The sequence below is a fragment of the Cyanidioschyzon merolae genome, chromosome 20 (assembly GCF_000091205.1).
Source record: "Cyanidioschyzon merolae strain 10D DNA, chromosome 20, complete genome".
In the NCBI taxonomy this organism is placed as follows: Eukaryota; Rhodophyta; class Bangiophyceae; order Cyanidiales; family Cyanidiaceae; genus Cyanidioschyzon; species Cyanidioschyzon merolae.
The window spans coordinates 1,332,852-1,348,534 of NC_010146.1; the positions used below are offsets into that span (position 1 = coordinate 1,332,852).

Below are 15,683 nucleotides of genomic sequence, written 5' to 3' on the forward strand. Positions count from 1 at the left end.
AAGCGGGTACAGCACGATTCGCCTCGATGATCGTTGGCAGCTACCAGTCGTCCGCTTCTTCCAGGGAACGATACACTGTCGAGCGATCGTTATTGTGTCGGTCTGGTTTCCGAGATCGATGTTGGTAAACGTTCGGTGCGTTTCGCATGCACCGACCCTAGTTGGAACCCAAGACCAGTGATTTGTTCCACTGTAGCTGCATGTGCACTTGCAGCGCGCGAATGTGTACACGCTTGTCTCTACCCGACACGGGAAGGCTTCGCGCGTTTCGGTGCGAGCAGCGTCCATCTTTGTGCTGCGTCCAATGGCATAAAGCCTTGTTCACGAGAGTGCCGAGGCGTGCTCGCCGGGCCGCCAGACGACAGCCACCAATAACTCGTACCACACTCGCCACTGGTCTGTAACATGCGTGGAACGGGGTTTCACTCGCGAAACGCGGGCTGAACCCAGACAGTGCCATTGAATGCACTTTCCGCGTCGTAGAGAACCACCATCCGGGGCCATACTCGCGGCACACGTGAGACATCTATGCGGCGGTTTCCGTTCTACGCACAGCAAGCGTGCCAGACCGCTTCAGGACGCCGGGCGGAAAAGCGTTTCTGGGACACAGCCGCATTGCTGTCTTATGTCTGTCCTGGCACGTTGCTCCGCGTTATATCCGAGAAAGGGGTGCTCCGCCCAGCGTGTGCGGCAGTCTGCGGGAAGTATGTACAAAACGAGTACGTAACTTGCCCCCGGATACCTCGGTACCATGCAGCAGCAGCAGCTTTTCCACCTGGGTATCCTTTCCAAGCGGTAGACAACGATGCAAAAAATGACGCTTCCAGTGTACCGCTGACGCCATCGTTACAACGTCTGGAGGGACAAGAGCAAGCCTTGGAATTGTCTCCGGTGGCGTCAGGTGACGAACGTCGATTCGATAGAAATCCCAGAGTTTGTACTCGGTTTCCAAGAACGCTATCCGCTCATCAACAGCCGCATGCAGCGGCATATGATCCGCAAAGCGGTGCCCACAAACGCAGTTATCGGCGGGAAACCAGTGCGGCCCTGTGTCCGCAAACAGCGAATCGTGGGGCTGTCTCCAAGCCTGCATCGCAAGCGCCCTTGCCAGCCGGTAAACGCCTTGCCCCAGCGCAATCAGTACCCCCAAGATATTCAGATGGAAGACGGCACATCGGCACTGACGGAACTCGTAATCCGGATGAAAGAGTATCACACCGCCGCCGGTTCGCGGTTCAGTAGTGACAGCTTGTCTGCGGCGAGGTAACTTGGTGCGCAACCAGCGGCGGAAACGCGCTCGCGAGGTCCACGGCTCGCCACTCAGGGCTTCGAAGCTGGGAACCGAGCGACAACCCATAGCGTGCGTTCTGCAGCAACCACGAACGCTTCAGCACGTCATATCCGTACACGGGCGCACCTGGAACGGAGCACCGGTATCGGGAACGCCACTGGAAGAGTTCCCAAAGCCAGAACAACCTCAATGCAGCGTGAAAATTATCAGTTACGCTGTGCTACGGTACGTAGCGCAGGGCACTTCCAGTGCCTACGAAATGTAGCGGTTGCCGCGTTGCTGCCTGCACGCAACCTCCCAAAGAATACCCAGAGCGTTGCACGAAGACCCTAAGGTGCTTTCGATGAAGTCCTACTGAACACACGCAAGAGCTCCCGCGTCACTGGCCGTGCCTCGGAGTTCCGGCGACTTGTGAATCAACGATTGACGGAGGGCGCTCGGTTCTCGGCGGTATTGCAAAGTCGCCAGCCACACATATCCAAATATAGGTGCCTTTTAAAAATGATGATAGAAGCAATACGTTCGATTTTCGAGTGAGTGAACGCATTCGCTGCTTGCAGGTGCAATTCATAGTCAGCAAACCGTAAAACGTTCTATGACCGTGGTGGGTATACATATACATACCCAGTCGCAGACGCCTCCCAGGCTTGTTTGCCCAGACGACTGCTATCGGCTTCAGTCTCTCCTCGCACACTTTGACCATGAGAGTCTGCACCACAGAGTCGGATCGTGTAAGCTCCTCGGGTATCGTCTTCAGCACTGCACATCTTCTGATATTGACGGCGGCGTTAAGGTCTCGGTTCACGAATTGCTTGCGTTTCTTGCCTCAGGTGCAACTAACCGATGCAAGGATTCCTCGGACGCGTGCCCTCTGTGGTACCACAGTATTGCCACCGTCCTGTCGAGCAAACACCATTCTCGTCCATCGCCCTTCCTATGCTCCTTAGTGATTTGCTCTTCTTTGCTTGGTGGACGACGAGATGCGGATTTTTCGCTTATTTTTCCCCGCAGCCGGAGATGGTGGTCCTCCAGCATCCTTGACTCGCAAGTCTATACCTTGGCCCATGATTTTTTATTTCTTCAAATGGACGCACTTTAGTATACTCTCAGAAAAGAACCCTCCCAGAGGGAGAAGGACTTGTGCGAGAAAGACAGCATATGTCCCGGTATCAATTTGAGCTGAACGCTTCAGTGATTCGCTCTGTAGAGCGATCATTCCTTTTCAGGATAGAGAACATTCCTTTCATGGGCGTCAATCACGGAGTATACGTAGGAATGAAAAGCACCGCTGCCAAGACAGAATCGGCAAAAGCTCGAAAGAAATCGAAATGGTGAAATATCACGTTGTCCAGTAGAAAGACGTCGCCAAACGTGAGGGAAAAGTCCGCTATGAATCGACAAAATGAGTGCTGTTGGATGAGCCCTCTGAATGAGCGAAACTGATGCCGCCAATTGTATCCACTGCAGCTAGAACAGATGATGACGCCTTAGTTCTCTTCGCGTTCGATCGTGCGTACCATGGGCTCCCTGCTCCGCGAATACCCATATCCATCCCGAGCGTCTCGCCCAAAGGAACTCTCATCGACTGGAAAAACAAAGTCCTCGTGTTTCTCACCTATCGCGACGTTTCAGGAACGCTTTCGCTGCGATTTCGGTGCAAGATGGCCATGGTTGAACTCGGACTTTTGTTGGAGAGTGTATCTCAGTGTATTCAGGACCGCACGAACAAGCTGTTGTGAAACAGAGACTCCCCTGATGGCTACTATTATCGCTTTTTTCTTTCCGTAAGGTGATCAATGGGTCTTTTTATAGCACTGACCGCAAGCAGTCTTCGAGAACATCGGTTTTTGGCGCGGAGTGCATCTACGTGCCTCTTTCATTGTTCCTCAACCATCAGAGTCCAGTGTAGTGACTACCCTGAATGAGAAATGCAATCCTCCGATCACTCTTCAGTAAAGCATATATCCTGCATGCAATTCATCTACGATCTATCGGCCACATTGCAGCCTGACCTCGATCCCCGTTTATACGCCGCATCGAGCGCGGAACAGACTTGAAAAACGAAAAGCTTCACAAGATCAGGTCGGCACAGGTGGCGGCCGTGCAAACCCAGTGCTTCATCGTGTTCGAGATTTCCCCAAATCAAACGGCTGCAATAGACTCGTTGTCTTCAGCACTTTTATAGGACCACACGAAAGCGTTGGAAACACTGCACAAAGGTTTCAATATTGCTCGAAAGCGCGTTTGACGCTGCAGTTGTCGCTGCGTCCGCGTTCGGTATAACTCCGTGAGAGGCGTTTTCCAGTGCTAGCTCGACCAAAACTATACAGTCGATAGAGAGTGACTATCAACTGGAAACTTGAAAGGACAAGTTTACAGGTCAATTCTCGCAAGGATTCGTCAGGCCGCACCTGAGCAACCTGCGCAGCACTCGAGTTTCTGCTTGAGCGCACGTTTTGCGAGATCACGACCACAAGCACCCTTGCAAGCACAACCAAGTTCCTGGAGAAACTTAACGAGTCCGCAGCACTCTCTCAACTAGTTTCTACGTCTCCACAGAGCAGTGTGCGCGGCTTTCAGTAACGTGCGTCTGCAGCGGGTTTCCATATGCGCCGCTGTCAACCTGTGGGCGCTGCTTTCGCCAGCGCACCGTCTCGTAGCGAGGCGCTGTCGACTTCGAGTTTCGTGGCTTACTGGGCACGCTCGGGAGCCCCGGAGCCAGCAAACCGACGACGCCTGTTACGGATACGTTGCATGCCCGATGCAGCTCCGTTCGTGGTGCTGCGGACGAAACACTGGCGACTCCGCCACTGCTCAGGTCGCTCTCGTATCGAGGCTCTCAACGCCGATGTTACCGAATTGCATCAACTCAAAACGCCTACGACATGCTCTCCTGAAATGCCTGAATATCCAGTCGACTGGTCTGCTGCGGATGAGGATGACGCTCACGGGCACCTACATGGAAGCAGGACTGCTGCTCAGCGTGGAACGAAGCAGTGCGTAGGCGCCGGACTGGAGACGACTCATCCTGCATCTTGTCAGCAGCGCATCAGAGCGCAAGACGCTCCATGCGCAACCACAAGCCCCCGAGCAGCAGCGCTCGTGATGCGAATGATCAGGACACACTTGGCAGCTATGTTGGCTATACTGGGCATTGCGCAGCAGCGGAAGCAGCAGCATGAACGCCAGTCCATTCGGGACTGCGTATCTAGGATGAGTACCGCCTATGCGAAGTATCAAGCGGCGTCGATTCTTGGCTTTGCGCAGCGCCCACCAGTTCTTACAACATCCGGGGAGCACCGTCCCTGCTGCCTGGGATCGTGCAGCGATTCAATCCTCGGGTCAGACGCGGTGGCGGACAGCACGAACGACTCACTGCCGCAGTGGCTACGCGCATGGCGCGGCGGGCGCTCGTGGAGGGCCAACCTACACGTTCCAACAACGGCAGCGAACCTGCAGGATACCGGAAAGCAATCCGGGCTATCTCGGGAACTTGTCGTTATCTCGGAACGGCTGCTAGAGCGAGGCCTAGCCACGGGACGCTCAACCGCACTCGAAATCGAGTCGAAACGAAGGGCAATCTCTTCGCTGTTGCAGCGCTACACCGAGACTACAGACTCGCCGCAGGGCTCGGAAACCTCAACTGGGTGCGTACCGAGTTTTCGCATGGAGGCAGGTATCACCAGGAGCGAGCAAGACGCGTTCGACGAGCGCACCAGCCGCAGTGGTACCGCCAGACGCCGCGACGACTGGTATGTGCCGGCTTCAGCGCGTGCAACACGAACCCGGAACCCCATCCGCGAACTCGTCCAGGGATGGAAACGCTCACCAAACCCGTCACGCGAACTCATTGACCTTTCCATTGGCGATCCAACCGCTTACCGGAACCTTGAGCCTCCATCGCATCTCTTGGAATATTTCGAAGGTGTGTTGCGAAGTGGGCGCTACCACGGTTATACGCACTCCACAGGCATGGAGGATGCCCGCTCAGCGGTGGCGGAACATTTTAACCGCCGACTCGGTCGAAAAGCTCTAAGCTCGCGTGATATCTTCCTGACAAGTGGCGTCTCAGGGGCGTTGGAACTCGCTCTATCGGGCCTCCTGAACGAGGGCGATAATATCCTGGTGCCGTGTCCGGGATTCCCGCTCCTGCGCACCATAGCCGAAAACCTGGGCGCTTTCGTCCGAGAGTATCCACTGCTTCCTGAACAAGGTTGGAAGATTCATCTGAGCCGTCTGGAAGCATTGGTCGATCATCGAACACGCGCCCTGGTGGTGAATAACCCAAGCAACCCGTGCGGCTCGGTCTGGGATGCCGCGCATATCACTGAGATCCTCGCTGTCGCTGCCCGGCTGCGTCTACCGATTCTAAGCGATGAAGTCTACGCGGACATGGTGTTCCCGTCAGTTTCCTTTCATTCATTCGCTGCGCTCAGTCGAGAGGTACCCATTGTGACCGTCGGGGGTCTCTCGAAACAATTCATTGTGCCTGGATGGCGACTGGGATGGGTTGTTCTCCATGATCCAGTGGGCGCTCTAGATCGCTGCGGCTACCGTGATGGGTTACAGCGACTCACCACGCGGATGCTGCTCCCGAACGCACTCGCTCAGGCGGTGGTCCCGTATGCGTTGGGCGAAGAAGCCCTGCGGAAGGCTTTTCTCGACGATTTGATGCTGCACTTGGCAAGCAATGCTTCGCTGTTCACGGAAAAGCTGCGAGCGGTGCCTGGATTACGCTGTATCATGCCCCAAGGTGCGATGTATATGATGATTCAAGTAGACTGTTCTCGATTTTCATCCATCGCGAATACTATGGAATTCTGTCAACAGCTCTACGATGCAGAGAGCGTACTAGCGTTGCCAGGCGAGTGCTTTGGTGCTGAGGGCTTTATCCGTGTGGTCACGTTCCCGCCACAGCGCATCATCATCGAGGCCTGTGAACGGATCAAGCGCTTCTGCACGAGTCGATGTGAAAAGTAGGGTTGCTGATGCGGCGAGAGCGGTTCCTGTCTGCCGTGAAAGACCAATGGAGCGAAACAGGGACCCTTTGAGATGCGCGTCGGTTATCGGCTGTCGCGGAAGCGGTTACATCCGGAACGCTCCAGTGCCGCCAAGCGGTTGCTGCCCCGGCTTGAGGCTCTTGGAAACAGCGGATACTCGTTTTCGTGCACCAAGGAGCGGTTGCGCGCCGCCATACCGCACAGCGACGACACCATAGTATCCTTGCAACCAGAAAGGAGAAGCGTGCTGCTCCCGGCTGGCCGAGGTGTTCTTACAAACACTACGGTACGAGTTCAAATTGGGTACGTTCAGCGTGAACGTTTCTAAAACCCAGAAGGGATCGTAACTGGCGTCTTTGCGTATACTCTTGCCGAGCGTATGCAGCGACTTGCAGTGTTTGTGCCTGGCGCGATGCACGGAAGCGGCGTATATTTTCTGTCGCAAAAGCGCTCTATAAAAATCATGCCTGCGACCGAGGACTTGCATTGAGAACACAAAAACTCGCCACAGGACGTTGTCTCTGGCGGTAGACAACGGCTTCGCAAGGATCCTGGAACCATGATTCTCGGCTTGCTCCAGATGATGAACTGAAACGTCATCTATACACGTGTCAGGATGGAATGGAACGGGAAAGTTTTCGTTTTGTTCCTGCCTTTCGATTAGGCATGTTTTCGATAACCAACTGCGGTATTCGAAGTGCTGGAATAAGACACAGGAAGACATGGGTAGTTCTGGGGTTCTCGGTCGTCGTTTTTCTCTCTCTCTCTCGGAATGACGCCTTCGACGCTTTGCCGCTGGAGTTTTCCACTTCACTAAAATCAAGAGGACTCACGATGTCCACGAACAAGGCTTCGTAAAAGAACCGGTATCGTGATCCAATGCGCACCTACAACCCTCTACGCCTACCCGTTCGCTACATCTAGGGTACCCAAATCACGCATCCTTCAAAATTTCCATGTTTCTAGTTCGAGGCACATCGTGAGCGGAGCAGTTTGCTCTTCTGGGGTGACGTGAAATAAAAACGCGATATCGTAATTTGACGACTTTCTCATAAGCTCTGGTCGTGGGTGCCATGATCTTCTTACTTTAAATGATTGAAATCCCCGAACGACAAAGCCTCCTCCTTTGTAATCATCGACGAAACTTTACTCGATAACAACATGATACCTCGAATGGAAGATGCGCCCAGAGGCTCCCATTAATTCTCTTTGTATAGGGATGAGTCTTGGACTTGTGTCATTTCAGCGATCGCCTCCCGTGGTACATGCGTCATCGCTTGATACGTCGACGGATCGAAATGCCTCGACTTTTCTCCGTTAGGAAAAATGTTTCCTTCCAGTACTTGATGCACTATGGACAGTACCGCGTTTCAAGAATGCTCAGTAGAACAGAGCATTGCGGACCTGCGCGTGCAGCGGACAGAGTACTCATCAAGAGTCTCGCCGCGGTGTATCCCACGATCCTAGGGTACAACACTTGGCGCGGAAACCGAGCGCCGCATCTAGAGTAGCCCTCTGTACCCGTCAAATGCATCTACTGGGCGTTGAAGCAAGCCTGCACGCGCCGCACCGGAGCTCTCGGAGATGGAGGAGGATGCAAAGCAGACAGATGGGAACGCCCGATCAGCGTCAGGTTTCATCTCTGAGAGGGGTGCATCGACGCTGCATCGAAGGAAGCTGCAGACTGCCAGCAATGCGTAAATCGCAACTTGCGTCTGTGGAAGAAATGTGTCGACAAGAGCCGGCCACTATAAATTCAGGACTTGAATGCTGCCATTAACAACTGGAGGCTGTTGATAACACAGTAGGAGAGAAGGGAGAAACCGGTGTGTGGAAAGTCACAGAAAGCGTAGAGGAGCAGGAGGCAGTTACGGAAAAATCTCGCCAATGCTGGTGCTTTTGACATTTTGAAACAACCAAAAGATTAGACTGGAGGCTCGAGTGTGTCATTTGGACCCGTTCCATTTTACTCTAACGAGAATATAGAAGATGCCGGGTGTACGGAAGCTCTCGTGTCCGAGGTCTTCAACCGAGCGCCTCCTTTGCACGTTTACCGCGGAGGCAGGGTTCAGGGAGCGCCCGCCGCGTGCAGAGAACGCCGCTCTTTGGGCCGCCTGCCTCATGTGCTCGAAGCGTGCCGCCCTGCTCCTAGTGTGAGCAACCGAAATCAGAACCTGGCTACCCTACATGTAAACCAGAGGTCGAGCAGCCGCATTCCCGGGAAATGCGTAACATTGGCGTTATCTGCTATCAACGGCGAACTGGAAACAGTGTCCATGATAAAACCCTGGAATTTTTTACTCGCTACACAGAGTCTGAGCCTCGGTGACACTTGTAACCAAGCGAGAATAGATTTCATGGATGGATACTTGCCAACGCATTGGAGCACGGTGGTATCTGCATGGTACTCACCAGGGAACTCATTCACATGTCCATGTACCACGCGACAGTTCCCGAAAAACCGTACAGTCGCCAATCTTCACAGCCGTGGCATCCTTGGAGTGCAACCATGAGCAGTGAGGCAAAACCCTTGCATCTTTTCGTTCCAAAGTTGCTGCCAAGCATCCTTCTGGTCGCATTACGATGCGTTCTGTTGCACGTTCTAGTGCGGACGCCCAAATCACGCTATGTAGCACAGTGCTCACTGATGTTTGCGAGCACAACCACGGGTCACGATGCCCTTATTCTACGTATTTTTCTAAAGCGCTTCTCCGAATTTCTGCCTACCAGGCTGGCAACCGGTGATGATCCCTATACATGGTACGCGTTTGATGTATGCCGCTGCGGGTGCACGCGCTCTCTCATGCTGGGAAGCGCTCGACGAGGCGGGAAACAACTCTCCTGCCCTTGGCACCAGATGCGCTTTTCACCAATATCCCATAGACGAGCGTACTCTGTGACGATGACTCATCCTGCAGTGCGGGCTGCTCTGAGCGTTTGTACGAAAACGAGAGAACTTGATGCAGCGTTCGCAATACTGCAAGCATGACAGGCGTAGGCGTATTCGGTAGGTTTCCGTCCGCCCGGGGGTAGCTATCGGATGGATGTCGAGACTCGAGAGAGCCGGCTCGTAGAGACTTACGCCCATCTGCTCATCAACTTGCAGCTGCAGATTCATCCCGAAAATACACCAAAACTGGCTCTCGAACTTGTCTATCACCACGTATGGCCGCATATCCTTGCAGATGACACTGGGCGAACCCCTGAAAAGAGCTGTTCAGTTCACGCACCACCCCTTTCGCATGAACATTCACGCGGATGGGTCTCCAGAAACTTTAGCAGAACTTCTCTTGCCCGCGACAGACGAATAAACGCCTCCGTGCGCTGCTCCTCCTCCCAGGTCTCGCCGGCCTTATCGCCAGCGGTTCGACGCCAGTCTGGGTGCAGCGGTGCACATTTGCTGCGGAAAGTTCGATTGACAACGTGCGAGCACCAGTCACCCTCAAGACCGAGTACTCGAGCCGCGTCGGTTACAGTCAGATCCAGATTACCTCGCTTGGCGTTGAAGGCCTGCAGCCGCTCTTCCTGTTCCCGGGTGTAGTCCTTCACCCACTCAATCGCGCCGTCAATCGCGTAGCGTTTGCAGAAGCCGCAACGAACCCCATCTTTGTTATAGATGATCTCACTCTGAATATTACCGTTTTCGTAGTAAGTACGCCAGTGACCCACTTTGCGAGCGCGCATGGTCTCTTCGTCCTCGACAAAGAAGACTTTCTCCGACTTGAGACGATTATTCGGGTAGTAGTGTTTGCGGTAAAGGTACGGCTGGCCAAGTGCAAAGTGCATGTCAACCCTACATATCCCACTTGGATCGTAGTGCTTCTCTTCAACTACGCGGTCGTAGTAGGATGACTCAGCGGTGGGGTCTGTGGCGTCCCGACGAAGGCGTCGCACGAAGGTCCGCATCAGCTTCAGCATGCCGTTCTCGTGGTACTCACGAACTGTCTGCAGCCGTCCATCCTCTTCGTCCGGTTCGGTGTCCTCGTCATCCGATCGGTAGCCGTGGTACAGGTCGAGGACACAACTTTGACGTGTGTAGACGCCAGCAAGACGCAGTGCCTCTGCCGAGGACTGGTGCAAGTCTAACTTGTGATTAACTTCGGTGCTCAGCGCGAAAACCGCATCATCGTCCTGTGCTTTGTTCGTTGGTTTCATGTTCGAGACTAGCGGTGTCAAGTTCGGAGACAACGCCAGGAAACTGGTCCTGGACACGCTTTTTGAAGCACTCTTCAAGCGACAAGTCGTATGTACGAAGCGGCGGTGGCGGGTGTTGGGAGCGCCCTGCCCCCGCCAGGCCGCCACCGGGTGCATTCCTGTCCGCACGTTCCAGGCGAGGATCCTAGGGCACAAGCGCTGCACCTCTGATGAAGCCTATTGGTTGGGGGTTTTCGCACCTGGACCTATGCAAGCTTTTGTAACTTTCGCTTTTATGGGCGTAGACGTGGAGCATAGGTAGTTCTATAAACGGTAAGATTGGTTACCTTTAGTGTTCTTGGCGAGTTTTCGCTCGTAGCGTTCGTTACCCGCTCAGAGGGGGAGCGCGTGGTGATGTATGGTAGGATGCGGGCTCTTCGTTCCTTGAGCGTTTCTCGTGGAGTTCGAATCGTGCAGTTACGACTGTAAACAAGCAGAGGAGAAGCCCGTAAGCTCAACTGTTCAATTGCTTGTGGGGCACTCTGTTCCATTGATGCGCGATGCGGCACGCTCATAGTCGAAGTACTTGATGCTTGCGCTGGTCAGCAGCAGCAGCAGCAGCAATAGCACCAGTGTCCAGATTGAAGTAGCGGCATCCAACTTGCAGAGCAGATCCCGCGGGCTACTGCTGCCGCGAACAAGAAGGCTCCCAACGGGCGTCCCTCTCTAAACCCGAGAAGGCACTGCTTCGTGCCGGGCTCAGGGGCATTGTCGCCCGCCGCTGCTGCCCTGTCCTGCGACCGGTGCGCCGAGTGAACAACGCTATTCGCAGTGACGCATGAGAAACACCGACCCGAGCGCTGCACGGCCTTTCTATGGGACAACGACAGATGACTCAACCGTGTTGGTTTCCGATCGTAAAGCGCAGCTCATATGACGGAACCACAGCACTGCTCAAAGTATCCGCTCGCACACATTCTATATACGCAGCGGAAGCAAGAAAACTCGATGGACGTGCGCGAGGTGCTCGGTACATGCATGTTAGAATAGAATGGAAAGAAACAACGTACTTAAGACGGGCGTATGCCCCAAGTATGGGATCTCTTCGCACGGTCATCGACAACAGCCTCTGCGAGCTTGCTCTGACACTGATTCCTATTAAACTTTCTTGTATGCGGCTTGATATAAGCGGGTCTCTCCTTCCCCTGTAGCGCCGTTGTGAGCCGTCGAACGATGTGCATGGCAGTGCCCAAGTCCCGATTCCGCCGATTCCAGCTGTCGTCAACACAATCATGCAGAGACGCAAGATGCGATATACGCCTCGTTTGCGATGTCCATCTTCTTTGTAGACACCCTCGATGCGCCCTTCTCAGATCTGCGACTTGACTGAACTCAGGTGCGTTCATATGACCGTCATACAATATCTTCCATCTCAGAGGGCAACCCTGTGGCACGTGAACACTTGCCTCATCGTTTCGGTACGTGCTCTTGACAGGTGCAGAAGGCTCTTTTTGATGCCGTCCACTATTTCCGCATCCGGTGTCGTACTCTCTGATCACGGGCTTTTTCCGGGAGCTGCCCTTCGGCGATTACTTTGTCCGCAGCCAAAGCAAGCGTACGCTGTCTCATGCGATCGAGAATTTACTTTGCACGATACTGCCCGTAATGCAACAACTAACGGAACAAGAATCTAGGCTGGAAGTCAAGTCCAAAAATTTCCACCCATCTACCTTCCCTTCCTGCCGAACAGTGGTCACACACGCTGCACTGGAAACGATCACTGCAATGACCCGAGTCCGCGTCCAAGACCATTTCCATGCAAACAGAAGAAACGGGCGCCTCTGAGCACATATCCCATGACAGGTATCGGGTTGGTGTGGAATGCGGTTTCGTCAAAGGCCAGAGAGCGTGAGATTTGTCGTTCGAGGGAACTCAATCGTTCGATTTGACAAGTTCAGTGAACGCTCGATGTCAGCGTGTGGGCAAGTCAGCAGACGACATCGAGTACCTCTTCGGTCAATGCAGGTACGCGACTGCGCGGAAACGAGAAGAACCCCAGAATGGAACGCGCTGCGCGCAAGGAGAAACGCAGAGGCTTGTACATATGAACTCGATGATGATATCGATTATTTTACGAACCCCAGGTTCAGGGCAACGCGAAACGTCTTCATTCCAGTAACGTTACGTATTCCAGTGGCAACGAGTCGAAACAGATACTCCGAAAGCACCACCACCAAGCATCCTAAAATGACGCATACAACAGTGCGCCCTTCGTGCTGCACACTGAATCTCCAGGCTGCACATCAAAGCAACTTCGGAAAAAGTCGAAACCCAGGAACCGACCAAGCTGTTCAGGATTCCTGTTGAATATGATGCGGGTCTAAGAGACGCACGTCTCCGCGGCAAAGACACCGTGGGTACGCATGGATCGCCGACCTCGCTTCACCGACACGAGTCTTTGCCGACAAGCGTCGCTTGTAGACACAGCGTCAACGCTTTGAACTGCCTGGAGAGATCCATGGCGCGTAAACGTCGGTACCTAGCCAGTTCAACACAGGGATTAAGGCGCCACTGCGAGAATGCCGCGGACTTGGCTGGTACGATCACCAGCCTGCGAGCGATGCATCCACCGACCGCAGTCCGGTCTCTGAATCTCCACGAATACTTCGGTTCGTGGACCAACTCGCTCAAGTACGACGTGTTGACACCAGCTTCGTATTGTCTCGGGACGACAACACGCATCCGTCTCGAGACGCAGTGTTACCAAAGCCCTATCCCAGGTCACAAAACAGATACGCAGGGAACGCATTACCGTGTGCCCATCGCTCAGGAGTGGATGCTGGAACAGCTCTGCAGTGAGCTTCCTCTGCTGGCGCTCCGCGTAGACACCCGCCAGCAATTCGTAGCACTGACGGACGCACGGCATGGTCGTCACGAGGATGAGGCTGGCAATTAGCATCGAACAGACCGGATCACTCCAGGCGAGTCCCTGGTAGCGCACTAGAATACTGGTGATGATCACCCCGATGCTACCGAGGGTGTCGGCAAGCAGATGAAGGTACGCTGCCCCCATGTTTTGGGCACCGGCAGAACAAGATTCTCTCAGGTGATGATGATGATGATCATGATGATCATGGAGCAACCACAGTCCCAGGATGTTCACTGCCAAACCTATACAAGCTACCGGCAAAAGCGGCTCCACCTGGAGCGGCAATGGTTCCACGAGCCTCCACAGCGCCTCTAACCCAATGTTGAGCGCAACCAGGCTGAGCACCAGAGCGTTGGTATAGCCGGCAAGCACTTGCATCCGCTGAAGACCGAACGGAAAGCGGCGACTTGGCGGAAGTGCCGCTCCGTAGGAAGCCAGCAACGCCAGGAGCAGCGCGGAAGCATCCAGCAGCATATGTGCCGCGTCCGACACCAGGCTCAACGAGTGCGACCAGCTCCCACAGACAAACTCTATCGATGCATATGATAGGTTCAAAAGCAAGGCGAAGAGCATTTTCCGTGCCTCTCGATGGTGTCGCACATGAGCCAAAAAGCGATACCAGTGGTGCCGCCAACGTGATCCAGGAGCGTCAAACGACGTCTCGACGTCGTATTCGCGGAAAAACTCGGAATCGAATACGTCGCGTCCTTTATCGAGGCACTGGTTAGGCATCCACGGATCCAGAGCACATCGGTGCGCGGCAATCGTTCGCATACCCGAAAGTTGTGAAGCGTTTTCACCAGGTTCCGGGAGTTGATGGTTCCGCTCTTCACCCGCAATGCTCGTCAGTCGCTGCGGAGTGGCATCGGATTTTTGGCGGAGGCGCTGCACCAGCCACGATAGGATGCTTGCACTCGGCACCGTCAACCAGTACAGATGAAGTTCATAGCAACAGGCGGAAGCCTCGGTTTCTGGCAAACCCAAGTTAAACAAGAACAATAACATAAACACGAGCGCTGCAAACAAAACCGGCGTCATGGTCTGAAGCTGCTCCAGGGGCTCACCGGGCGCGCTTCTCGTGAACCACGCCAGACACCAATCCGCGGTGATGAGCACGCCCAAACGAAAAAAGAATACACTAAATTGAGCGATGCTTCGAGATTGTAAATGATCAACGAGGTAATCTTTGGGTACGCGTCTGGTCGGCAGCATCGCAAACAGGAAATGGAAGAGTCCATAGAGAACTAGCGCTGCGGTGGTAGCGATGAGGCGTCGGTGTGCTCGTTCCCGTCGCCGCAACAGCAGCGCGTATTCACCGGGCTCTCCTGCCATGTCCTGTTCGTGGCGCTGCTCTAGAAAGTGAGCGAGGGCAATATACAGAAGACCGATACCCAGGAGCGCTTTGTCGGTGACATCTCCCCAGAGCGTACTGTTGCCCGTGGCCTTGCTGGCAATGTAATCGCACGGCTCCCGGAAGCATTCCCAGAGCATCAGCGCCATCAGCACCACAGCTGACACCAAAGCAGCAATTGCGTCATGAAGGAGGATGGAGCGTTGTCTGTATCGCCAGCAGAGCGTCAGCGCCCGGAGCAAGGCGAGACCAGTTTGATCACAGAGGAGCACCAGCTGGGTGCCCTCTACTGCAGATCCGCAAAGTGCTAGTTTTGAAGCCGCCAACGTTACGCCTATGATATATAAAAGCCGAAACCGAAGCACGTTGCTCAAGTCCAAAAGCCGGGTAAACCGTCTGGGTGCCGCCCGCTGAGCTCCTTCGCGGCGTTGCAGCAGCAGCAGCAGCCGTCTGTGCTGCTGCTGCTGCTGCTGCTGCAAGTCATGAACCCCAAAATCGGCATCTTCGCCAAGATCCATGACAACAGCAGCACCGTTTTCTATTCCCGTTCGGTTTACCCAGAGGCTTTGTGGCCGTATCCTTTTCACCAACACCAACAGGGGAGCGAGTCCGCAGGCTCCGACGAGACCCACCAGCCCGAGCGCTGCAAAGAGCAGGCCCACTGCGCCCGAGTCTGCTGGGTGCACCAGCGCGCTTAGGCCACAGGCTTCGGCGATCCGACCAACTTGAAACAGCAGACCGAGTTTGAAAAGCTGAACATCCATCAAAGGCGGTCAGACTGTTGCCATAGCCAGCTGCAAGCGGAGGCTCGAGGAGAGCGGCGCCAGCACCTCCTGGGGTAAACCTAATGGAGGCGCGCCAGGCACCAGGTCAAATTCCTGGTACTGTGGTTGCGGTAACGAGCGCGGGGTACACAACGATGCTGCATAGATATTTTGTTTCCTTTACTGCTTCTTCGGAGGCTGGTTCCTAAATGGA

The 15,683-nt window shown here is 54.4% G+C and overlaps 4 protein-coding genes across 4 annotated transcripts, besides 1 other annotated feature; 1 reads left to right on the forward strand and 3 right to left on the reverse strand.

Moving 5' to 3' along the window:
* Window positions 1–652: 652 nt before the first annotated feature.
* CYME_CMT532C (hypothetical protein) lies at window positions 653–1,357 on the reverse strand (the record flags this gene model as incomplete). Its single annotated transcript, XM_005539429.1, has 1 exon — window positions 653–1,357. One exon carries the CDS (start codon window positions 1,355–1,357, stop codon window positions 653–655), a length of 705 nt encoding a protein of 234 aa, XP_005539486.1.
* A 2,541-nt stretch (window positions 1,358–3,898) lies between these two features.
* Window positions 3,899–6,271, forward strand: CYME_CMT533C (probable tyrosine aminotransferase; the record flags this gene model as incomplete). Its single annotated transcript, XM_005539430.1, has 1 exon — window positions 3,899–6,271. The coding sequence occupies one exon, from the start codon at window positions 3,899–3,901 to the stop codon at window positions 6,269–6,271; it is 2,373 nt and encodes a 790-aa protein (XP_005539487.1).
* Window positions 6,272–9,513: 3,242 nt separating this feature from the next.
* Window positions 9,514–10,446, reverse strand: CYME_CMT534C (hypothetical protein; the record flags this gene model as incomplete). The annotated part of the gene is made up of 1 exon (XM_005539431.1): window positions 9,514–10,446. One exon carries the CDS (start codon window positions 10,444–10,446, stop codon window positions 9,514–9,516), a length of 933 nt encoding a protein of 310 aa, XP_005539488.1.
* Window positions 10,447–10,695: 249 nt separating this feature from the next.
* Window positions 10,696–11,563: a sequence feature (possible transcribed region).
* A 1,422-nt stretch (window positions 11,564–12,985) lies between these two features.
* On the reverse strand, window positions 12,986–15,469 carry CYME_CMT536C (similar to zinc transporter; the record flags this gene model as incomplete). The annotated part of the gene is made up of 1 exon (XM_005539432.1): window positions 12,986–15,469. The coding sequence occupies one exon, from the start codon at window positions 15,467–15,469 to the stop codon at window positions 12,986–12,988; it is 2,484 nt and encodes an 827-aa protein (XP_005539489.1).
* Between the last annotated feature and the right edge of the window lie 214 nt (window positions 15,470–15,683).